The sequence below is a fragment of the Rhinopithecus roxellana genome, chromosome 12, assembly GCF_007565055.1.
Source record: "Rhinopithecus roxellana isolate Shanxi Qingling chromosome 12, ASM756505v1, whole genome shotgun sequence".
In the NCBI taxonomy this organism is placed as follows: domain Eukaryota; kingdom Metazoa; phylum Chordata; class Mammalia; order Primates; family Cercopithecidae; genus Rhinopithecus; species Rhinopithecus roxellana.
In genome coordinates, this window is record NC_044560.1 from 44,045,298 (window position 1) to 44,071,821 (window position 26,524).

Genomic DNA, 26,524 nt, shown 5'->3' on the forward strand with positions numbered 1-26,524 from the left:
ATGTCAAAAAATAGCAGATGCTGGCAAGGTTGTGGAGAAAAGGGAACACTAATACACTGTTGGTGGGAGTGTAAATTAGTTCAACCATTGTGGCAAGTAGTGTAGCAAAATCTCAAAGAGCTAAAAACAGAATTACCATTAGACCTAGCAATCCCGTTACTCCATATATACCCAGAGGAATATAAATTATTCTATCATAAATATACATGCACACAAAATGTTCACTGTAGCACTATCCACAATAGCAAAGACAAAGAATCAACCTAAATGCCCATCAGTGACAGGCTGGATATTTGGTACATATACACTATGGAAAACTATGCAGGCATAAAAAAGAACGAGATCATGTCTTTTGTGGGAACATGGATAGAGCTGGAAGCTTTTATCCTTAGCAAACTAATGCAGGAACAGAAAACCAAATACTGCATGTTCTCACTCCTAAGTGGGAGCTAAATGATAAGAACTTATGAACACAAAGAAGGAAACAACAGACTGCTGTCTACGTAACGGTGGAGGGTGGGAAGAGAGAGAGCAGCAGAAAAGATAACTATTGGATACTGTGCTTAATACCTGGGTGATGAAATAATATGCACAAAAAACCCCTGTGACACGTGTTTAGCTATGCAATAAACCTTCACGTGTACCCCCAAACCTAAAATTAAAAATTTTTAAATATTAAAAAAGAAAATCTGTTATAAATGGAGCATGCAGTCTGTTTTCATTTGAAATAATTATAACTACTGTTCAATTTAGGTTTACCACTCAGATATTTGTTTTTATTAGACCTAGTTGTTTTTGTCTTTCATGGTATATTTTGGCTTAATCAAATGTTTCTATAATTTCATTGTAATTAAACTATTCATGTTTTAGCTATATCTCTTTGTATAATTTTTTAATGGTTGCTGTATGGATTACAATATGCGTTCCACAACTTATCACAGCCTACTTAGAGTTACTTTTGATGTACTTCATGTAAAACATAACCCCAAAACCATAATTTCATTTACCTTATTGTCCTTTACACTACTGCCATCAAATATACTGTATCTATATACATTATAAACCCTATATGTTAAAATTTTTGCTTTTAAATAAATTAAGAGAAAATATATAATCTTTTTTAGTCACCTGCATGTTTACTGTTGCCTTAACCCAGTGGTTCTCTTTTTTTTTTTTTTTTTTAATTATACTTTAAGTTCTAGGGTACATGTGCATAACATGCAGGTTTGTTACATATGTATACTCGTGCCATGTTGGTGTGCTGCACCCATCAACTCGTCAGCACCCATCAATTCATCATTTATATCAGGTATAACTCCCAATGCAATCCCTCCCCCCTCCCCCCTCCCCATGATAGGCCCCGGTGGGTGATGTTCCCCTTCCCGAGTCCAAGGGATCTCATTGTTCAGTTCCCACCTATGAGTGAGAACATGCGGTGTTTGGTTTTCTGTTCTTGTGATAGTTTGCTAAGAATGATGGTTTTCAGCTGCATCCATGTCCCTACAAAGGACGCAAACTCATCCTTTTTAATGGCTGCATAGTATTCCATGGTGTATATGTGCCACATTTTCTTAATCCAGTCTGTCACAGATGGACATTTGGGTTGATTCCAAGTCTTTGCTATTGTGAATAGTGCTGCGATAAACATACGTGTGCATGTGTCTTTATAGCAGCATGATTTATAATCCTTTGGGTATATACCCAGTAGTGGGATGGCTGGGTCATATGGTACATCTAGTTCTAGATCCTTGAGGAATTGCCATACTGTTTTCCATAATGGTTGAACTAGTTTACAATCCCACCAACAGTGTAAAAGTGTTCCTATTTCTCCACATCCTCTCCAACACCTGTCGTTTCCTGACTTTTTAATGATTGCCATTCTAACTGGTGTGAGATGGTATCTCATTGTGGTTTTGATTTGCATTTCTCTGATGGCGAGTGATGATGAGCATTTTTTCATGTGTCTGTTGGCTGTACGAATGTCTTCTTTTGAGAAATGTCTGTTCATACCCTTTGCCCACTTTTTGATGGGGTTGATTTTTTCTTGTATATTTGTTTGAGTTCTTTGTAGATTCTGGATATTAGCCCTTTGTCGGATGAGTAGATTGCAAAATTTTTCTCCCATTCTGTAGGTTGCCTGTTCACTCTGATGGTAGTTTCTTTTGCTGTGCAGAAGCTCTTTAGTTTAATTAGATCCCATTTGTCAATTCTGGCTTTTGCTGCCATTGCTTTTGTGTTTTAGACATGAAGTCCTTGCCTATGCCTATGTCCTGAATGGTATTACCTAGGTTTTCTTCTAGGGTTTTTATGGTATTAGGTCTAACATTTAAGTCTCTAATCCATCTTGAATTAATCTTCGTATAAGGAGTAAGGAAAGGATCCAGTTTCAGCTTTCTACTTATGGCTAGCCAATTTTCCCAGCACCATTTATTAAATAGGAAATCCTTTCCCCATTTCTTGTTTCTCTCAGGTTTGTCAAAGATCAGATGGCTGTAGATGTGTGGTATTATTTCTGAGGACTCTGTTCTGTTCCATTGGTCTATATCTCTGTTTTGGTACCAGTACCATGCTGTTTTGGTTACTGTAGCCTTGTAGTATAGTTTGAAGTCAGGTAGCGTGATGCCTCCAGCTTTGTCCTTTTGACTTAGGATTGTCTTGGCAATGCGGCTCTTTTTTGGTTCCATATGAACTTTAAAGCAGTTTTTTCCAATTCTGTGAAGAAAGCCATTGGTAGCTTGATGGGGATGGCATTGAACCTATAAATAACCTTAGGCAGTGTGGCCATTTTCACGATATTGATTCTTCCTATCCATGAGCATGGTATGTTCTTCCATTTGTTTGTGTCCTCTTTGATTTCACTGAGCAGTGGTTTGTAGTTCTCCTTGAAGAGGTCCTTTACATCCCTTGTAAGTTACATTCCTAGGTATTTTATTCTCTTTGAAGCAATTGTGAATGGAAGTTCATTCATGATTTGGCTCTCTGTTTGTCTGTTACTGGTGTATAAGAATGCTTGTGATTTTTGCACATTAATTTTGTATCCTGAGACTTTGCTGAAGTTGCTTATCAGCTTAAGGAGATTTTGGGCTGAGACAATGGGGTTTTCTAAATATACAATCATGTCATCTGCAAATGGACAATTTGACTTCTTCTTTTCCTAACTGAATACCCTTGATTTCTTTCTCTTGCCTGATTGCCCTAGTCAGAACTTCCAACACTATGTTGAATAGGAGTGGTGAGAGAGGGCATCCCTGTCTTGTGCTAGTTTTCAAAGGGAATTTTTCCAGTTTTTGCCCATTCAGTATGATATTAGCTGTGGGTTTGTCATAAATAGCTCTAATTATTTTGAGGTACGTTCCCTCAAAACCGAATTTATTGAGCGTTTTTAGCATGAAGGGCTGTTGAATTTTGTCAAAAGCCTTTTCTGCATCTATTGAGATAATCATGTGGTTCTTGTCTTTGGTTCTGTTTATATGCTGGATTACGTTTATTGATTTGCGAATGTTGAACCAGCCTTGCATCCCAGGGATGAAGCCCACTTGATCATGGTGGATAAGCTTTTTGATGTGCTGCTGAATCCGGTTTGCCAGTATTTTATTGAGGATTTTTGCATCGATGTTCATCAGGGATATTGGTCTAAAATTCTCTTTTTTTGTTGTGTCTCTTCCAGGCTTTGGTATCAGGATGATGTTGGCCTCATACAATGAGTTAGGGAGGATTCCCTCTTTTTCTATTGATTGGAATAGTTTCAGAAGGAATGGTACCAGCTTCTCCTTGTACCTCTGGTAGAATTCAGCTGTGAATCCATCTGGTACTGGACTTTTTTTGGTTGGTAGGCTATTAATTATTGCCTCAATTTCAGAGCCTACTATTGGTCTATTCAGGGATTCAACTTCTTCCTGGTTTAGTTTTGGGAGAGTGTAAGTGTCCAGGAAATTATCCATTTCTTCTAGATTTTCTAGTTGATTTGCGTAGAGGTCTTTATAGTATTCTCTGATGGTAGTTTGTATTTCTGTGGGGTTGGTGGTGATATCCCCTTTATCATTTTTTATTGCGTCTATTTGATTCCTCTCTCTTTTCTTATTAGTCTTGCTAGCGGTCTGTCAATTTTGTTGATCTTTTCCAAAAAACCAACTCCTGGATTCATTGATTTTTTGGAGGGTTTTTTGTGTCTATCTCCTTCAGTTCTGCTCTGATCTTAGTTATTTCTTGCCTTCTGCTAGCTTTTGAATGTGTTTGCTCTTGCCTCTCTAGTTCTTTTAATTGTGATGTTAGAGTGTCAATTTTATATCTTTCCAGCTTTCTCTTGTGGGCGTTTAGTGCTATAAATTTCCCTCTACACACTGCTTTAAATGTGTCCCAGAGATTCTGGTATGTTGTGTCTTTGTTCTCATTGGTTTCAAAGAACATCTTTATTTCTGCCTTCATTTCGTTATGTACCCAGTAGTCATTCAGGAGCAGGTTGTTCAGTTTCCATGTAGTTGAGCGGTATTGATTGAGTTTCTTAGTCCTGAGTTGTAGTTTGATTGCACTGTGGTCTGGGAGACAGTTTGTTATAATTTCTGTTCTTTTACATTTGCTGAGTAGTGCTTTACTTCCAATTATGTGGTCAATTTTGGAATAAGTGCAATGTGGTGCTGAGAAGAATGTATATTCTGTTGATTTGGGTTGGAGAGTTCTATAGATGTCTATTAGGTCTGCTTGGTGCAGAGATGAGTTCAATTCCTGGATATCCTTGTTAACTTTCTGTCTCGTTGATCTGTCTAATGTTGACAGTGGAGTGTTGAAGTCTCCCATTATTATTGTATGGGAGTCTAAGTCTCTTTGTAAGTCTCTAAGGACTTGCTTTATGATTCTGGGTGCTCCTGTATTGGGTGCATATATATTTAGGATAGTTAGCTCTTCCTATTGAATTGATCCCTTTACCATTATGTAATGGCCTTCTTTGTCTCTTTTGATCTTTGAGGGTTTAAAGTCTGTTTTATCAGAGACTAGGATTGCAACCCCTGCTTTTTTTTTGTTCTCCATTTGCTTGGTAGATCTTCCTCCATCCCTTTATTTTGAGCCTATGTATGTCTCTGCATGTGAGATGGGTCTCCTGAATACAGCAGACTGATGGGTCTTGACTCTTTATCCAGTTTGCCAGTCTGTGTCTTTTAATTCGAGCATTTAGTCCATTTACATTTAAGGTTAATATTGTTATGTGTGACCTTGATCCAGCCATTATGATATTAACTGGTTATTTTGCTCGTTAGTTGATGCAGTTTCTTCCTAGCCTCGATGGTCTTTACATTTTGGCATGTTTTTGCAATGGCTGGTACCGGTTGTTCCTTTCCAAGTTTAGGGCTTCCTTCAGGGTCTCTTGTAAGGCAGGCCTGGTGGTGACAAAATCTCTAAGCATTTGCTTATCTGTAAAGGATTTTATTTCTCCTTCACTTATGAAACTTAGTTTGGCTGGATATGAAATTCTGGGTTTAAAATTCTTTTCTTTAAGAATGTTGAATATTGGCCCCCACTCTCTTCTGGCTTGTAGAGTTTCTGCTGACAGATCTGCTGTTAGTCTGATGGGCTTCCCTTTGTGGGTAACCCGACCTTTCTCTCTGGCTGCCCTTAAGATTCTTTCCTTCATTTCAACTTTGGTGAATCTGGCAATCATGTGTCTTGGAGTTGCTCTTCTCAAGGAGTATCTTTGTGGCGTTCTCTGTATTTCCTGAATTTGAATGTTGGCCTGCCCTACTAGGTTGGGGAAGTTCTCCTGGATGATATCCTGAAGAGTGTTTTCCAAGTTGGTTCCATTTTCCCCCTCACTTTCAGGCACCCCAATCAGACGTAGATTTGGTCTTTTTACATAATCCCATACTTCTTGCAGGCTTTGTTCATTTCTTTTTCTTCTTTTTTCTTTTGGTTTCTCTTCTCACTTCATTTCATTCATTTGATCCTCAATCGCTGATACTCTTTCTTCCAGTTGATCGAGTCGGTTACTGAAGCTTGTGCATTTGTCACTTATTTCTCGTGTCATGGTTTTCATCTCTGTCATTTCGTTTATGACCTTCTCTGCATTAATTAGTCTAGCTGTCAATTCTTCCACTCTTTTTTCGACATTTTTAGTTTCTTTGCGCTGGGTACGTAATTCCTCCTTTAGCTCTGAGAAGTTTGATGGACTGAAGACTTCTTCTCTCATCTCGTCAAAGTCATTCTCTGACCAGCTTTGATCCGTTGCTGGCGATGGGCTGCGCTCCTTTGCAGGGGGAGATGCGCTCTTAGTTTTTGAATTTCCAGCTTTTCTGCCCTGCTTTTTCCCCATCTTTGTGGTTTTATCTGCCTCTGGTCTTTGATGATGGTGACGTACTGATGGGGTTTTGGTATAGGTGTCCTTCTTGTTTGATAGTTTTCCTTCTAACAGTCAGGACCCTCAGCTGTAGGTCTGTTGGAGACTGCTTGAGGTCCACTCCAGACCCTGTTTGCCTGGGTATCAGCAGCAGAGGTTGCAGAAGATAGAATATTGCTGAACAGCGAGTGTACCTGTCTGATTCTTACTTTGGAAGCTTCCTCTCAGGGGTGTACTCCACCCTGTGAAGTGTGGGGTGTTAGACTGCCCCTAGTGGGGGATGTCTCCCAGTTAGGCTACTCAGGGGTCAGGGACCCACTTGAGCAGGCAGTCTGTCCCTTCTCAGATCTCAACCTCCATGTTGGGAGATCCACTGCTCTCTCCAAAGCTGTCAGACAGAGTCGTTTGCGTCTGCACAGGTTTCCGCTGCTTTTGTTGTTGTTGTTGTTAACTGTGCCCTGTCCCCAGAGGTGGAGTCTACAGAGACAGGCAGGTTTCCTTGAGCTGCTGTGGGCTCCACCCAGTTCGAGCTTCCCAGCGGCTTTGTTTACCTACTTAAGCCTCAGCAATGGCAGGCGCCCCTCCCCCAGCCTCGCTGCTGCCTTGCGGTTAGATCGCAGACTGCTGTGTTAGCAATGAGGGAGGCTCCGTGGGCGTGCGACCCTCCTGGCCAGGTGTGGGATATATTCTCCTGGTGTGCCCGTTTGCTTAAAGCACAGTATTGGGGTGGGAGTTACCCGATTTTCCAGGTGTTGTGTGTCTCAGTTCCCCTGGCTAGGAAAAGGGCTTCCCTTCCCCCTTGCGCTTCCCAGGTGAGGCGATGCCTCGCCCTGCTTCAGCTCTCGCTGGTCGGGCTGCAGCAACTGACCAGCACCGATTGTCCGGCACTCCCTAGTGAGATGACCCCAGTACCTCAGTTGAAAATGCAGAAATCACCGGTCTTCTGTGTCGCTTGCGCTGGGAGTTGGAGACTGGAGCTGTTCCTATTCGGCCATCTTGCTCCGCCCCCCAACCCAGTGGTTCTCAATGGTGTGTGTGTTGGTGGGGGCAATCTAGGGGTTAGAGGACAAGGACATTGCCAAATCTCCTACAAGCACAGAATAGCCCTTCCCACTTAGGAGAGAATCATCCAGCCCCAAATGTTAATAGTACCAAGACTGAGAAACCTGTCTTAAAATAATGTGCATTGTTTTTATCTGGTTGCTCTCAAGATTATCTCTTTATAACTATAGTTTTCAGCATATTAACTATAATATGCCTAGGTAAAAATTTCCTTTTATTTATCCTGCTATGCAGGAGGACCTCTGAGCCTGTTAGATCTGTAAGTTTTTTGAAGCAAATCTGGAAAATGTTTGACCATTATTTTTTCAAATAATGTGTGCCCCCATTATCTTTCTCTTCTTCTCCCAGGACTCCATTTACATCCATTTTAGACTGCTTTATATTTTCCCTCAGGTCCCTGAGGATATGTTCCATTGGGCTTTTAAAAATCTCTTTTCTTTGTGTTCTTCAGATTGAGTTGTCTTCATGTTAACCGAACCTTTTTTCCTGGCCTCTCCAATCTTCCGCTATGCCCATCCAGTGTATTTATTTCAGATACTATAGTTTTCAGTTCCAAAGTTGTTATTTTTTAGTTTATATCTCTTGGCAGAGATTCCGTATCTGTTCATTATTACTTTATTTTCTTTTAAGTTCCTAAACATATTTATAATAGCTGTTTTATGGTTATTGTCTACAAGACCAACATCTGGGTCACCTTGGGGTCAGTTTCTACTTTTTCTCTTAATTGTGAGTCACATTTTCTTGCTTCTTCAACTATCTAGTAATTTTGTTCTACTGGACATATTGATTACTATAATATATTGTAGAGGCTACAGATTCTATTATCTTCCTCTGATGAGTGTTGATTTTTGTTCTAGAAGGAGTTAAATTTGCTGAACTCAAACTCCAAACTCTGTCTCCTCTGTGCTGGAGAGGAGTTGAATCTCTTCTCAGTTCTTTTAGCCTTTCAGCTGTTTTCTACCAGGTCCCTTGGAGTTTCCCTCACACAAACACAGTTTAGGGGCCAGCCAACTGTATTTGGGTTAAGTTGACACACAGATTTTGAGGCTCCTTCCTATGCAACCCCCTCTTTTCCACAATTTCCCCCTTCACTTAACAGCCTTGCTAATGGTCCTGAACTCTGTCATCTGACTCCTTAAGCTAGTGAGACTGCAGCTTTCTCCATCTAGGGAGTGGTATCAGGCAAAAAGCTATAGAAACACAAATATCATACAGTGATGTTATCCTGTTTCAAGGAAGAATTCTCACATTTCCACCTGCTTTTGGTCATTCATTCTCTAGTGCTTTCAAGTAGTTGGTTTTCATTTATATTTAGTCCAGTTCTAATAATGGTTATCTGTAGGGAAATAGTATGATACAAGCAACATCATCAATACTGGAAATGCCAATTAGGTTTTTAAATCTGATAGTTTTATTGAAGATAAAGATTATTTTGTCCCTCTATGCCTTGACATATTTATCTCTCCTAATTCATAAGCAGAGCAGCCTACACAGTTTCTCTCAGATATTACTTCGAAGCCTGAAGAAACTTCTCAATGGTATAAATAATGTGGCCTTTGGAATCAAGAAATCACTTACCAACTGTATGAACTTGGAGAGATTATTTACCCCTTCATGCTTCTCCACTTGTATCATGAAGGCGGTCATTTAAATCTCACAAGGTTGTTAGAAATAGTAATCACTTATGTCACAAAGCATAGAGCAAGTGTTAAAAAGAAAACAAACACTTCTGGTTCCTTTCCCTTAGACCTCTTCCTTCATCCCAGCAGTGGAAATAGTGGAAGGAATTCCTAATACATGACCACCTTTTTCTATAATAGTTACTTTAGTATTCCATTAGTTAAATTCCATTTACTTTAATGTTCCATTAGTAACATTTAATTAAGTTTATAAGGAAGAAAGAACATGAGAGGCAGAACAAATCCCATTTTATGAACAAGCGTGCGCAAGAAGCAGGGACTGTCAAAGGAGACACTGAACAGTGCACGGAGGATTCTTTCCCCCACCATATCTCTGGGCAAGCAAGTGTGGAGGCAGGAAGACATACAGCAATAAAAAAGGCATCATTATCCCAGAATTTCTCCATGTGTGAATGAGAAAGTCTTTCTATGTATATAAGTATATAATAAATCACAGTAATCTAACAAGCAAAACTGCTAAGAAAAAGGCAAATTTAAAAAGAAAAGAAAAGGTAAGTCCAAAAAATTTTTAAAGTTTAAATATGTATTTAATGAATTTTTAAAAAATTTACTGTGCTTCTGTTTATAAAAAGTTTGTTTTCTGAAAAGAAACAAATTGAAATTGTACAGGACTATATCTTATAAATTTTCCAATTAATGTCTTTATCCAAGTCATTACTTCAAATGTTATCTAATAAAGGACTGAAGATGAGTCTTATGAATCAATATAAGAGAATGCTTCCAGATTGCAGCAATTTGTGAGCACTGTTCTCTAAATACAGATATACTGTCACCTAATTACATCATCTACCCAACCCATATTTTCCCATCTTGTCCCAGGTATATAAGACATGTCATATGTTTCACTAACATCCTGCTGCACCATTTTTACAGAACTTGGGCTATTTCTAGTACTCTATTAAAAAGGCATAATCATAATTGTTCTAAGTGGCTTTCTTTTCTAAGTTTATTAGAGACAGGTCAGGCAAACACAGAGCTGCTCCAAGGAAATCAAAGTGGAGACAAGGCTCCAACAAACAGGATAGAGCTGAGAAGAAGCTGGCTGTTCTAGGACAGTAAGAGTCAGAACTGATAATTATAAGACTCTTATGATTCCATAATCACACAGGGCTAACATGATATATACTCAGCTTACACCGCTAAGAGTAAGCTGAAGAAGGGCCAAAGCAAAACTGACATATTTAAGTAATGACACAGGACATGTTATGAACATAATACTTTTATGTTATTGATTGACTGGTTCAGAAGTTAGCACAGTAGTGTCTGTAAATATGATCATCTTTCTACATCTACAAACAGTGGAGAAGAACAGAGGCATTCCCTTGGGTTTCTCAGGTCTATACGAGTGCAAACCAAAGGTTAGCAGCATTTTTCTATAAAGAACCAGATAGTAAATATTTAATCTTGCAGGCCACATAGTCTCTGTTGTCATCACTCAACTCTTTTATTATAGCATGTCAGCACCATAGACAATATGTTAATGAATGGACTTGGCTGTGTTACAATACAAATTTATTTACAAAACCAGGTGGTGGGCTAGATTTGGTCTATGGGCTGTAATTTGCCAACCACTAGGTAAACAATGAGAGGTAAATATCTAGTGCAAAATGATACTAAATAATGTCTTGAACACATTCCCAAATTTCCAATGATGAGTAAGAAATACATAGATCAGTGCAATTTGATTTTCCTATGTTAATAATATAGGAACCACAATTTCATATTCAGTGAACTCAATATATAGTTGAACCAATTTTTCTGTGTATCCTCAGAACCTGGGAATTATTTACCTGTGCATAATCACCAAAAGGTGGAGAATAAGCAATGCATTTTTCCAATGTGTGTTGTGATTCATTTCCCTGAGAGATTACATCCAGAATGCTGCTTGCAATTCCAGTCTTATGAAGAGTGGTTTTACTTGCAGGGGCTAAAGGCAGAATCAACAAGTTTATTTTATTTAGGTTATTTTATTATACATTTATTTTATTTAGGTTGTTTTAAACAAATTATTTTATTATAAATTATTTTATAAATTATAAATTATATTATAAACATGAGTATTTTATTATAAATTATAAATTATAACAGCATATTATCAAATAGAACAAAATTTTAGTTTGCCAACATATAACTAGATATATTTTCCCCTGGGAAAATACAGTATATAATACTGTCTCATTCATTTGAAACAACTTAAAATGGACACCTGTCCCATGGGTAAATAATTTTGGTGGAAAGGTTAAAAAACATATATGTCTGGCCAGGCATGGTGGCTCATGCCTGTAATTCCAGTACTTTGAGAGGCTAAGGTGGGAGGACTGCCTGAGCCCAGGAGTTTGAGACTGGGTTGGGTGACATGGTGAAACCCCATCTCTACAAAAAAATACTAAAATTATAAAAATTTGCCAAGAATGGTGGTGCATGACTGTAATACCAGCTACTTGGGAGGCTGAGACTTAAGAATTGCTTGAACCCAGGAAGTGGAGGTTGCAGGGAGTCGAGATGGTGCCACTGCACTCCAGCCTAGGTGACAGAGCAAGACTCCGTCTCACAGAAAAAACAAAACAAAACAAAACAAAAAACAAAAAATTAGCTGGGCATGGTGGCACATGCCTATAGTCCCAGCTACTTGGGAGGCTGAGGTACGAGGATCACTTGAGTCCAGGAGGTGGAGGCTGCAGTAAGCCAAGATCACACCACAGCACTCCAGCCTGGGCGACAGAGTGAGACCTTGTCTCAAAAAACCAAAACATATGTGTGTGTGTGTGTGTGTGTGTGTGTGTGTGTGTGTGTGTGTGTATGTGTGTGTCTAGCCTCTAAAACAATGTATAAAAAATGTAAACTGTTCTTATAAATGTAATAATTGTCACCATCAATTTTCAGACCAGATCAATATATAACAGTTATACTAGAAGTGCACTTACATTTTTTTCCAGCTCAAAAAAAATTACAAATTAATGTTTGGGTTCAAGGATATTTCATAAAATACAGAGGATATATATTAAAAATGAAATTCATCTTTCATCTCTTTTCATTTAATCCTATTATTCTTCCCAGAGGTAATAGTTTAGAATTTACTTTTTTGGTTTTACTTCATGCATTTGCACACTCAAGTATATACATGTAAGGATATATAACTTTAAATAAACATAAATGGAATCATTTTATGCATATATTTGCCAAAATATGCTTTAGAGTTCATCTCATATCAGTATACGTAAATATCCCTCAATTATAAAAAAAGTTGCACAGTATTCAATTATATGATGAACTATTTTAGCATTCCCCTATTGACAAATATTAAGTATTTTCCAGTTTTCCCACTATTTACAACCAATGATGCAGTGAACATCCTTGTGCCTGGAGCATATCACATTTGTGATTTTCTCTTAAAACGACATTTGAATGAATAGCTGATTTACAGTAATTGAAAGCTTGAGGGGTTCCTCCAAAAAGTGAATGAGAATTCCACTTCTACCAATTATTGGTAGCTCATACATTTTGGGAGTATTCAAACATTCAAGATATATAAGATTACTTATAGGTTTAAACTTCTGGTTAAGAAAAATGATTCTCTATGAGTTGTAATGTTTTCCTTAAATAGCACGCATTTTGAGTGTCTTAGTTTTAATTACTATTTTAATTTAAAGAATAATTTAGGCCTTAATTTGGTCAATAGGTATTATTTGCTTCCATTAAGTCAAAAATTAAAGTAAAACTTATTATGTAAAGTATTCAATAAAACTCCACAACAAGAACACTGAGCCCCTACTTACATGATAAGCACACACTGGGCAACACACTTGCCAAATTCAAGTATGGATTTTTACTGAGCCGAATTTCTTTTGGTGGTTCTCCCAAGAGTGAAGTCTGATTCTTAGAGGCAGCCTATTTAACAAGAACAAAGGAGGGGGTACTTAATGAGAGGAACACGAAAATAAAAATGAAGAATACAGAAATGCTTATTTTTCAATACATCTAGTATACTTATGAAATATCTATGGATGTTGACTAAAATTATCACATTTCACCTGCTATTAGTTGTTCAATTAGGTTTTTAAAAAAGCTATTCTAGAGCCATAGAACTTTAGAACTAAAAGAGAGTGAAAGGATATCTTGTACAATCTTCTCACTTGAACCAGGAAAGAATTCATCTTCACAAGAAAAACTAAATTCCGTATCTCTTTTCCAGAAATACTGTTTATCTATCTATCTATCTATCTATCTATCTATTTTTTTTTTTTTTTTTTGAGATGGAATCTCACTCTATTGCCCAGGTTGGAGTGCAATGGTGCAATCTCAGCTCATGGAAACCTCCACCTCCCGGGTTCAAGCGATTCTCCTGCTTCTGCTTCCTGAGTAGCTGGGATTACAGAACCGCACCACCACACCTGGCTAATTTTTTAATATTTTTTGTAGAGATGGGGTTTCACCATGTTGGCCAGGCTGGTCTCAAACTCCTGACCTTAGTGATGCCCCCACTTTGGCCTCCCAAAGTGCTGGGATGACAGGCGTGACCCACTGCGCCTGGTCTGTTATCAATATTTTTATTGAGATTTTTATTTTATATTTTATACCAAATAACAAAAGCAAAGCTTATTTACCTCTGGTACTAAATATAATGTCAAACAAAATAAATGAGTTTAATAAACTCCAACTCCACATTTAGATGATGCTAGAAACACACATTTCTTCAAAATGTATATCAGTATATTTTTATGTAATTAGTTAGGTGTAAGGATTCTAATACAGTTGACCCTTGAAACAACATGGGGGTTAGTAGTGCCAACCCCCCACAAAGTGGAAAAATCTATGTATAACCCTTGACTACCCAAAAACTTAACTACTAATAGCCTACTGTTAACTAGAAGCCTTACCAATAGCAAACAATTAACATGTATTTTGTATGTTACATACGTTATACACTGTTTTTTTACATTAAAGGTGGAGAAAAGAAAATATTAAGAAAACCATAAGAGAAAAACATTTACAGTACTGTCGTATTTATCAATACCATAAATTATGTCATCTGTTTACAGTATAGATCTGTCTGAAATGGTGGACAACAGCAGCTACAGACCTCAATCTGTGGTACTCATTAAGCAATTCGACTTTTACTTATAATGTCATGACACTGCTTCTTGAGAGCCCTTCTAGTATCACTAGTGGCATTTTTATGGATCGTAGGTGTTATTCAAGGTTTATGATATTGCACTAATCATGATGAAAAATACGCAAGCATGACGAGACATCACTTTTTACTGCAATAAGCAATTTACTGGAGAGATGAATGGCTCACATGAAGATGATTAGCAACACACAGGATTTTAAGTGGATACTCTCAACACTTGAGCTCATCGCAAAAGCAACAGGAAGTAGGCACAAAATTATCACAGTAGTACAGTATATACCACAGTTAATTTTATGCAGTTATGATTTAATACTGCATCTTTATTTTGGTTTACATTTCTTTTGACTGAATGGTGCCATGTACAGTCTTTAAGTATGTATGTCATGTATGCTAACTTTTAACTTTTTAATAATAGGTTTGAGTATATGTTATGGTAGTAAATTACAAACTAGACTAATATCTACATATATTTTATGCATTCATGACATATATAACTTTTCTTAATTTTTTTCAATATTTCTAGGCTATGGGGTTCATTTGGGAGTTTTTCCAAAGTTTTCAAATTTCCAAAAAATTTCCCACTATATTTCTTGGAAAATATCCAAGCATAAGTGGACCTGTGCAGTTAAAACCTGTGTTTTCTAAAGGGTCAACTGTATATAGAAAACTCCTAAAAACTCAACAATGACAACAAAAATGAACCTGATTTAAAATGGGCAAAAACTTTAATAGACATTTCTCCAAAGAAAATATACAGATAACTAATAAACACACACAAAAATGCTCAACATCACTAATCATTAGGGAAATGCAAATCAAAACCACAATGAGATACCACTTCACACCCACTGGGATGGCTATGACTACGAACTGAATGTTTAAGTCTCCCCAGAATTCATATGTTGAAATGCTAAGCCTCAATGTGATGGTCTTAGAAAGTGGGACCTTTGGGAGGTAATGAGGTCATGAAGGGAGGTAATGAGGTCATGAAAGTAGAGCCCTCAAGAGTGGGATTAGCGCTCCTATAAGAAGAGACATGAAAGGGCTTGCTCCAGCTCTCTACCATGTGAAAATGGAACGAAAAGATGGTCATCTGAAAACCAGGAACAGTATCCTCATCAACACTGGATTCGCTGGCACCTTCTCTTAGAACTCCCAGCCTCTCAAACTGTGAGAAATAAATGTATGTTATTTAAATCATCCGGTCTATGGTATTTTTGTTACAAACAGCTAAAACAGAAAACAAGTGTTGGTGAGCATGTTGGAAAATTAGAATCCCTGTGCACTGCTGGCAGGAATGTAAAACGGTGCAGCTGCTGTGGAAAAACGGATGACAGTTTCAACAAAAATTAAACATGCATTATGGTATGATCCAGGAATTCCATTTCTGGGTATATACCCCAAAGAATCGAAAGCAGGGACTCAGATACCAATGTTCACAGCAGCATTATTCACAATAAAAGGTAGAAACAACCCACATGTCCATGGATGGCTGAATTAAAACATGGTATATATGTACAATGGAATATTATTCAGCCTTAGAAAAGAAGGAAATTTGGATACATGCTACAACATGGATGAACCTAGAAAACATTATGCTAAGTGAACTAAGCTACACACAGAAGGACAAATATTGTGTCACCTAGGTACCTAGAATAGTCAAATTCATAAAGACAAAAGTAGAAACAGTGGTTACCCAGGCTAGTGGGAGGGAAAAAGGGAGAGTTATTATTTAACAGGTGCAGGTTTCAGTATGAGATGACAAAAAAGTTTTGGAGATGGAGAGCAATGATGCTGCACAACACTGTGAATGTACTTAATGCCACAGTACTCTACACTTAAAATGGTAAATTTTATGTTATGTATATTTTAATTTTACCACAATAAACAGAAACTGGATATCATCCCTGTCTCCCTGAATAAAATTCTCAAAGATTGGGAGTTAGAGTCCAAATCTCTGTGTGTGTGTGTGTGTGTGTGTGTGTGTGTGTGTGTGTGTGTGTGTGTGTTTTTGCACTAGAGGTGATTCTGGAAACAAAAAGGTAGACTCAAGACTTACTGGCCAACACAATATTAAAGATGCAGTTCTAAACATCTAAAGCAAAGTTAAACTAATTATTTCAGGAAAGTCTAAAATCTCACAGTTAGAAAACACTGAGGTTACCTGGTCCAACCCCTATTGACAGGAAGAGGGATCATTTATATTAACACAACACCCTATACAGATGCTCACCTGGGGTCTGCTTAATTGCTTTTGGTGATATGACAGTCACATCTTTGTGAAATAAACTTTCTCTCTGCTTAAAAGCTTGAATCGTTCTTCCTTATATTAAGCCTAAATCTGCTTTATTGTATGTTGTACTTAATAGGTAGTTCTGCCCACTGGAGGTGCACATAATACCATATGACTACTCTTTAAATAGGTTTAACAATGTATATGTTTGGTTGTCCCTTTCCAGGTTCCATATATCCACTTCTCCTGAATTCTTCTTCACAGGACTTATTTTCCAGAACCTGCCCCTATTTTGGCTGTCTTCTTGTAGACACTCATTTGCCCATTATGTGAATCACCTAAAATCCACAGTTCTTCTAAAGACTCTGATGCTTGCAGTGAACTAAAGATTGCAAAGAGATATGAAGTATTCATATACAAGTTTTATTTGTGCAATTTCCCTCAATAATCCAAGCAACGAACACTGCAGATAAATTTTTAAAATTTATTCTATAAAGAACCGACGGCCAGGCGCAATGGCTCACACCTGTAATAGCAGCACTTTGGGAGGCCGAGGCGGGAAGATCACCTACAAAAATCTGTCAGGAATGGTGGTGCATGCATGTAATCCCAGCTACTTGGGAGGCTGGGGCAGGGGAACCGTTGAACCCAGGAGGCGAAGGTTGCAATGAGCCAAGGTCACGTTGCTGCACTCCAGCCTGGGTGACATAGCAAGACTTCGTCTCAAAAAAAAAAATAAAAATAAAAAAAGTAAAAAATTAAAAAATTTAAAAAAGAGAGAACTGCCTTAGCTTTCTGAATGTACAATTGCAGGGCATTCTAGTTATACCTCTTGCTATGGCTAGGTAACACTAAAATCTCTTACAAATTCAGTATTATTATTTTGACATTTGAATACAAGAAACTACATAGATTTTTTTCCTTACAAACTGGTTAAGCCTAAGTTTTATACCACTTACAAACCACAGTGTATTTTGGGGTACAAATATAATAAAAATTAGATGTACTTTAGTCTACCTACTTATTACAACATTTATAAATATCAGTGGTATATTAACCAATAAAATGATTGGGTAAACAATTCCAGAATTAAAAGAAAGACCAGATTAGTTAGACCAGAGTTTAATAGCTGGTTTTGATATTTTCCAGATAAAATTTGTTCTGCCTTTAAATATTAAAATACTTTAGCTACTAAATACATATTAAGATACACAAAAAATGTATTTTAAAGAACAGCATTAACACGTACTTAGCCTTACAAATAACATTACTATGTAAGTGAATAAGTATTGATACTCCTAAGCTTTTTCAAACTACAAAATTCTGAACTTAAATTAGTTTATATCTTATATTTAAAATATCAAGTATTTTTGAAAACCATGTATGTCACAAACTTTTTGGAAATTCCTTATTCTCTTATAAGGAATAAAGAATCCACATATAAATTATTTTTAAGAGACAAACTCATTTTACACAAATTAAAAATACTTTACATACAAACTGGCAAATAATTAATGTAGTCCCAAATGCCAGTTAGCATAACTTATCAAAAAATGGATTTTTTGGCCGGGCGCGGTGGCTCAAGCCTGTAATCCCAGCACTTTGGGAGGCCGAGACGGGTGGATCACAAGGTCAGGAGATCGAGACCATCCTGGCTAATACGGTGAAACCCCGTCTCTACTAAAAAATACAAAAAACTAGCCGGGCGAGGTGGCGGGCGCCTGTAGTCCCAGCTACTCGGGAGGCTGAGACAGGAGAATGGTGTGAACCTGGGAGGCGGAGCTTGCAGTGAGCTGAGAGCCGGCCACTGCACTCCAGCCTGGGCGGCAGAGCAAGACTCTGTCTCAAAAAAAAAAAGGATTTTTTGTTTGCTTATTTTTAATAACAGATTTTTCAAAAACATTGCAAACAGATTTTGCAATGTTTTCTTCAATTTTGAGAAGTAAATGTAAACTATGAAAAAGTCATCATTTCATTGACACGACAATTTAAGATATAATTTAAATGGAATATATATACATATATAGGTATATACACATCTGTGTGCACACAAAGTTTTCTTACCCCTGAACTTATCTCTGTGCCTTTTGGCTGGCTTTGCTGCTGCTTATGGTGTCCTGCCAGCAAGCTTCCAGCAGCAAGGTTTGGAAAGCTCTGAAGATAAGGCTGCGACCCTGAGAAATTTCCTTCTGCCATTCCCACTGTGGCTGGCTGTTTCTCCTGAGTATTACTGTGCCCTGGCCCAGCCTGTCCAGCAATGTGCTGATTTGGAAAGAATGGTAACATGCCCATTCCAGCTGTTATCGTTGTTTGAGTTGGAATCAGGCTAGATGCTGTAGCAAACCACAAATGCAAAAAGCTTTTAGTTAGAAAATATTTATTCACAATAGTCCTTTTGATTTTGTTAAGTTATGAGCAAAATGCAGAGAAACCAATTTTGTACCTGTTAGATAACAGCAAAAGGTAAGGTTAGAGGTTGTTAATTAGTGGGCTCCTTTATGAAAAAACAAAAATCTACAATAGTAATAATGCTCTTATTTTCAGTAACTTTCAGGGTAACCTCAAATATATGAAATTTTTAAGTTTTTAAATTCTATATATAATTATTAATTGGCATTTAAGCTATATTAGTGCTTTTTTTAATGCCCATTCATTGCAGCTTCACTGTTTCCATAACTGAAGGAAATAATTAAGCTTTAAGTTTAAAAAGTTATCTGAAAGTAAAATTTAATGAAGTTTGACTGAATCCAATATAAATTTGGTTAGCTGGCTTCCATCAGCTCATGAGAGCTATTAATACACACCTCTTCCCAGCTATTGAGTTAAGTGTCTTCATATTGGTAACCTGAAATCAGTCACATTTGGAGTATTCACAAACAGAAATGCACAAATGCTACAAATCAAGACTTTTTTTCCACCTAGAGAGCTTGTTGTTAAACACTTATCAGTATATCACTGGCTTCTTTTCTTAAATGACTATTTGTTAACAGATAAGCACTAAATTTAATACATGAAAGTTTTATGTTTTTGTTTATAGAAAATAACAAGAAATTCTGGGAAAAATAAAAGCGGTTTTTTTGTTTGTTTTTTGAGTCAGGGTCCCACTCCCATTGCCAATCATGGCTCACTGCAGCCTCGACTTCCTGGGCTAAGGTGATTCTCCCACCTCAGCCTCCTGAGTAGCTGGGACCACAGGCGTGTGCAACCACGCCTGGTTAATTTTTTGTATTTTAGTAGAGTCAGGGTTTTGTCATGTTGCCCAGGCTGGCAACATTCCTATTAAAAGTTTTAATAGGAAAATTCTGAACCGTTCCACTTTTTAAAAAATCTATAGGTCAAAATTAAATGGAAAGAGCTAATTTTGACAACTAAGATTTACCATTTTATAAATTTACTAAACAAATTTCTTCAATTATTTTCAGTAATAATCATTTAGAGATGGATATTTTGGTTCCCCTAATGTTTAGAATATAGTTATTTGGACACTAACTTTTCAATGTTCTTAAAGCAACATATACTAAAGCAAATAGTTTATTAGTTAATTCAACACAAATAATACACATTTACATAAGCTTTTAGACATAGAAAATTTAATTTTTTGGCAAGACAGACCCCATGATATCAAAAAATTTCTTCACCGGCTTAACTTTTGTCCAGTCAATTTCAACAGTCAGAACTAAGTTATTTGATCACTGGACAAAAGGTTAAGTAAGCTACCCATATTTAATTGACTTTTTTTTTTTTTTTTTTTTTTTTTTTGAGACGGAGTCTCGCTCTGTCGCCCAGGCTGGAGTGCAGTGGCCAGATCTCAGCTCACTGCAAGCTCCGCCTCCCGGGTTCACACCATTCTCCTGCCTCAGCCTCCAGAGTAGCTGGGACTACAGGCGCCCGCCACCTCGCCCGGCTAGTTTTTTGTATTTTTTAGTAGAGACGGGGTTTCACCGTGTTAGCCAGGATGGTCTCGATCTCCTGACCTCGTGATCCGCCCGTCTCGGCCTCCCAAAGTGCTGGGATTACAGGCTTGAGCCACCGCGCCCGGCCGACTTTTTTTTTTTTTTAATTATTGGTGGACCTTCTGTTTTTACTCAGCATGCCCACTTCTAAGCAAATTTCAATTAAGCTTCAAGCTGAAAATGCACCCTTCAAAATCACATTCAAATAAGAAATCTTAGTATAACACCATGCTCCTATTTTCCTGCCAAAAAAGCTATTTTGTTTGCCATGTTTTTAGAAGCACATAGTACACACATTAGTTTTCTTTGACTACTGATTTAGAGGTTAAATTTTTTTAAATAATACAAATAAATAATCAAACTTTAAATATATAAATACTAGATTTTTAAAAATAAAAGTGAAAGGTTTCTTATCCCAGATGGATCCATATATGCTGTCAGCCCAGTGGGCAGCATGTCAGTCTCAAAGGGATCTGTGTCTTTGCCTTGCACTGCTGTGAACCTGCATAAAATATTAAAGCATATCCAACAGGGAAAGTCTTATCTTGGCATGGAAGCAAGTCCATCAGTAACTTATCAATATTCAAAATAGAAAAAGCCAAGAGGGTTCTCAAAATTTTAAATGACTAAATAAAACTCAAATTTGACTTCCCTGTAAATGAAAGTAGAACACAGGTAAACTATTTTAAATCTCCAACCTGACTGTTTACTGACTTCTCAGTAAATACACATCATTTACTTTTATGTGCTTCTCCATGATGATGTCCCAACTCCTTTTTCAATGGAAGCACTGACCCTATCCCTAGTGCAGTCTGAAATACCACAGCTGGGGGCTCTCCAAGTAAGCCGGGTTTCTACAAAAGAAGAAAAAAAGGTAAGACCCATGGCCATAAGATATAACCTAAAAAAAGTTACACATGTGAAAATTCATAAACAACCTGATCCACAACCTGATTCTAGAAAAGAAATGAACTGATTCTAAAAGAAAAAATGATATCATACTTACATTATTAGTATGAATATTCTCAAACTTCATTAATTGTTGTTGTGCCAGTGGTATATGAGAAAGATTCTGAAGGAATAAATTAGAAGTATTACCCATAACTGAGCTCTGTGAAAATGACAAAACGTTGTTAGTTTAATTTTGAAAAGCTACATGTTGTATAACCCGATTCATTTTAAAGTTCAATTCTCCAGTCGATCTGAGTAAAAGTAATTGCTTCTAAACATAATATTTCACTTTCCAACTTAACAGGCAAAGTTAATTAATTCTTTTAATAATATACAAAAGGGGGCCATGCAGTCATGAAATTAATTCTACATTCTTTCATCCTTCCTTCCCTCCTCTCACCCCCTTTTGGTTTCAATGACAGTGACATTCTATTCATTCATTTATTTATTCATTTAATCATTCAACAAAGATTTATTGAGCACTTTCTATGTGCCAGGCACTGTGCTACTTAGTGAGAAGTACAATAAGATCTGCCCTCACAGATCTTACAGTCCCCTAAGGAAGGGAGCCATTAATTAATAATAATTTTAAAAAACCACATGATTACACATGGTAATTATATGAAGGAAAAATGCAGGGGGCTATGAGAACAAATAGTGGAGGAATGTTATTTAGCCTGGACAATTCAAGGAAGGTTTCTTGGAGGAACTAATTCTTGTACTACAATCTGAAGGCTGTAGTTGAAGTCTGGGAGGGAATTAGGTGATGTTGGGGTGGGAATCATTCGCATTCCAGGAAGAAAGACCAGCAGAAGAAAAGACCGAAGGAGGAGAAAACAAGGTCCTTTGAGGACCAAAACCAGGCTGTTGTAGTGGGACAGTGATGTGTATTGAGCTGAGAGGCAGAAGGAACTAGCTCAAATGTATGGGCCTTAAAGGTAAAGCATTTTGGTCTTTCTCTTAAAATATAGGGAATATTATCAATACTCTGAACTTCCCCTCTCATATTACTCTTCACTCCTTATTGTAATTAACTGTTTAATGTGTTTTCCCTACTGGTTGAAATTCTATAATAACATAGACTTTAAATGTTACATTCCACACAGTAGCCTCAATGATTAGCACAATGTCTAATACATATATGTCAGATACTCAATAAAATACATTGAGTAAATGAATGAATAAAAACTCTATAATGTATCACCAAGTCCTGTGTTAGATTCTAAGGATGAAAAATAAAAGCTGGATTTAGGACCAGATATTCATTCATTCAACTTATATTAAGCATCTATTATATATTGTATGATTTGTAATTAGAATTCTATATTCTTAAACAGTACCTGAAATTAATGAGTAATGCTTATCACTAATATTATGGACATTTAAATCTATAAACACACATTTAAAATATTTATCTAAAAAAGATAGGAAACATATACTCTATTCTCATATACATGAGTTGTTTTTTATAATATTCATTAAATTTTAGGAATTAAGAGTTACTGTTCATTTATATCTTCTTTCTAGAAATACTTTTTTGAGTTAAAACCACATAAGAAGCCCTGTTTTGAACAACTGATTTATTATCTAGAAAAAATATACCACTTTCCTTCTTAATGCCATACAAATTGGAATCAATAATATTTATTGTGGTATATAACTACTGCTTTGGTTAGCTTAATTGAATCTGATGTACTCATTAAGTTATAATTTTACATAGCTATACTTATTAAAGATTTTCTTTAAAAGCAAAATACTCATTTAATTTCTTGAGAACTTTAAGTGTCAAGAACAAACAAGATATTCACTCCAAATATTTAAAGCTTCAGTACTTAATGTTATTTATGTACCTGATGTGCTTTATTCAAATGTAAAAATGCAGGAGAGATGGATGGATTCATCAGATGTGGCAAGCTGTGAGGTGTTCCAAGAACGGCTTTAAGAAAATAAAAGTAAAAACTTTAATATATACGGAATTAAAAATTTTTAAAAACCAAGCTTCGAAAAGGGTTATTCATTTCTTTAAACTATTAACAAATCCACTGAAAGGTCAATGACATAGTGACTCTGTCACTGGTCAAAAGTGACAGGCACCTTTCCCTGAGATTCAACCCTGGAATTTGTTTTAAAATTCAAAAGCCTTCTGCCATAATTGTAAAACTCCAAACCTAGGCTTAATCTTCTCTAGAATTTAGTGCAACAAAACATATCCACCTTTTAATAAGCACAATACTCATTTGAACCCATGTTATTTATTCAGTGTTTTTTTAGGTATTTCAGGCATTTTGGCAGAGGGTAGGAGTGGGGGACCAGATACAATCCTTGTCCTTGAAAAGCTTACATAAAATCCAATTGAGAAGACAATATATGTACACACAAATATTTACATAAAAAAATCAAAAGAAACTGCAAACCTGTACACAGACATAAAAAGAATAAATGGGAACAATACTCATAATCAAGTCTAAGAGCCTAAATACCAGAGTACGTTTCAAAAGGGATATTTTTAGAACAGAAAACTTACAAAAGGGAGGCAGGGATGTGTTACAGATGTTTGAATCAGAGTGCCTCCATCTTGAATAGAAGTTAGGTAAAGTAAGGTTGAGACCTGCTGAGCTGCATTCCCAGTAAGTTAGGCATTCTAAGTTATAGGATGAGACAGGAGGTCGGCACAAGATACAGGTCACAAAGCCCTTGCTAATAAAACAGGGTGCAATAAAGAAGCCGGCGAAAACCTACCAAAATCAAGATGGCGACAAGAGTGACCTCTGGCCGTCCTCATTGCTACGGTCCCACCAGCAACATGACAGTTTACAAATGCCATGGCGGCATGTGAAATTTACTCCATATGGTCTAAAAAGGGGAGGAATCCTCAGTTCTGAGAATTGCCCACCATTTTCCTGGAAAACTCATGGATAATCCATCTCTTGCTTAGCATATAATCAAGATAATCAAGAAATAACCATAAAAATGGGCAACCAGTGGCCCATGCCACTGCTTTATGGAGCAGCCATTCTGTTTGTTTGTTTGTTTTTGAGAGAGAGTCACACTCTATTTCCCAGGCTGGAGTGCAATGGCACGATCTCTGCTCACTGCAACCTCCGGCCTCCTGGGTTCAAGCAATTCTCCTGCCTCAGCCTCCCAAGTAGCTGGGATTACAGGCACTCACCACCACACTCAGCTAACTTTTTTTTTTTAAGTACAATTTCCATTTTATTTTTCTCCAGATAATAGTCTATCTCAGTCTTTAAGCACTCAGCTCCTTACATGGGCTTTGGTGGGGGACGTGGGGCAGCACCCGCAGGTCTAAATTGGGGTGGGGGTGTTCGGTCTTTACGGGCTTCACGAGATCGATTCCTGACTACTTTGCTGGGAATTGCACAACTCACACAGTAATGTAGCTTCACATACAGCTTGGGAAGCACATAGGCATTGAAGACGCTCGCTTCAGAAATGTCCCTGACTGCTGCGGCCTCCACTATGTTTCGAATGACGAATTTCTTAATGGCCTTGTCCTTGGGCACGCATCGGGCACAGTTAGTACAGCGAATAGGCTGCAGGTGGCCATGGCCCTTTTTGGCACGACCGTTGTTCCTTCTTTTCTTTGTCATCTTGGAAGCACGGACCGAAGAGAGCTAATTTTTGTATTTTACCAGAGACGAGGTTTCACCATGTTGGCCAGGCTGGTTTTGAACTCCTGACCTTGAGATCCACCCACCTTGGCGTCCCAAAGGGCTGGGATTACAGGCGTGAGCCACCGCGCCCGGCCTGGAGAAGCCATTCTTTATTCCTTTTCTTTCTTAATAAACTTGCTCTCACTTTAAAAAAAAGGGGGGGGGGGGATGTTTTTAGAATAGATAATATAGAGACACAAAAAGGACCATGAGATAGAAAATATATGAAGAAATTTAATCTAACTATTGTAAAATAACTGGAATAATCATAATATACAAAATTAGGCTGGGCACAGTGGCTCACGCCTGTAATCCCAGCACTTTGGAAGGCCAAGGTGGGAGGATCATTTGAGGTCAGGAGTTCGAGACCAGCCTGGTCAACATGGTGAAACCCCGTCTCTATCAAAAATACAAAAATTAGCCAGGCATGGTGGCACATGCCTGTAATCCCAGCTACTTGGGAGGCAGAGGCAGGAGAACTGCTTGAGGCTGGGAGGCGGAGGTTGCAGTGAGCTGAGATCACGCCACTACACTCCAGCCTGGCTGACAGAGCGAGACTCCATTTCAAAATAATAATACATAAAATTATATATATATATAATATACAAACTTAGTGTACTGGTAACATCTTCTTGTAATATATATGTAGTAAAATAAAAAAACACTGTACTATGACAGGTGAAATAAATAAATGAATGAAATAAATCCTCATTCTAACCAAATTTTTTAGTATCCATCTAAGTCTACATTGGGACTGCCTCAGAAGACAAGAATGATATAACTTCTTGGTTTTCAGGAGTAGAATGATACCAGTGAGACAACCATAGGAAACTATTTAATTCAACAGTTTTCAATATTCTCTCTAGCAAAGGAGGAAGTGCCCAGAGTATGCAGGATTGGAGGGAATATTTCATTCTAGCATAATTTCAGGAAAGTTACGATAATTTGAGGATATGTGGAAGAGGACTCATTCAGAATTCTATTATCTACTTCAATGAGGAAAAAGGCATTTCTGAGTGGAAAACTGGTACACAGAAAATAACTCCTCTGCAAGTGATAGGGAATTAAGTGTAGAAAATTAGAGAAAATATTACTAGACTTAGACAAATAACTTCCGTATAGCCCCTTCAATAAATTATGCTGGGAAAATGGAATATTCATATGCAAAAGAATGAAACTAGACCCTTATCTCTCACCATATATAAAAACCAACTCAAAATGTATTAAACACTTAAATGCAAGACTAAAAATTGTACAACTACTGGAAGAAAACATGGGGGAAACACTTGAGGATATTGATCTGGGCAAAGATGTTATGGGTCACACTTCACAAGCACAGGCAACAAAATCAAAAATAGACAAATGGGATTTTATCAAACTAAACAGCTTCTGCACAATGAGGTAAACAATCAATACGGTGAACACGTATAACTTGTAGAATGGGAGAAAATATTTGCAAATTATTCATGTGACATAGGACTAATATCTAGAATAT

The 26,524-nt window shown here is 37.3% G+C and overlaps 2 protein-coding genes across 4 annotated transcripts in view; both read right to left on the reverse strand.

The window, feature by feature from the left end:
- The window catches only part of RAVER2 (ribonucleoprotein, PTB binding 2), a 94,180-nt gene that overhangs the window by 12,988 nt on the left and 54,668 nt on the right, over positions 1-26,524 (reverse strand). For 2 of the 3 annotated variants that reach the window (XM_030913396.1, XM_030913397.1), the window contains exons 6-11: positions 23,206-23,291; positions 21,411-21,476; positions 21,144-21,258; positions 18,516-18,784; positions 12,864-12,975; positions 10,878-11,014 (exon numbers count right to left, since the gene is read on the reverse strand). In XM_030913396.1, the coding sequence (XP_030769256.1) occupies positions 10,878-11,014; positions 12,864-12,975; positions 18,516-18,784; positions 21,144-21,258; positions 21,411-21,476; positions 23,206-23,291 (785 nt within the window). Of the gene's footprint in view, positions 1-10,877; positions 11,015-12,863; positions 12,976-18,515; positions 18,785-21,143; positions 21,259-21,410; positions 21,516-23,205; positions 23,292-26,524 lie in introns of all 3 variants that reach the window. The other variant, XM_030913395.1, reaches the window with a different exon arrangement.
- On the reverse strand, positions 24,619-24,966 carry LOC104668073 (40S ribosomal protein S26-like). Its single transcript, XM_010370707.1, has one exon. It carries the CDS (start codon positions 24,964-24,966, stop codon positions 24,619-24,621), a length of 348 nt encoding a protein of 115 aa, XP_010369009.1.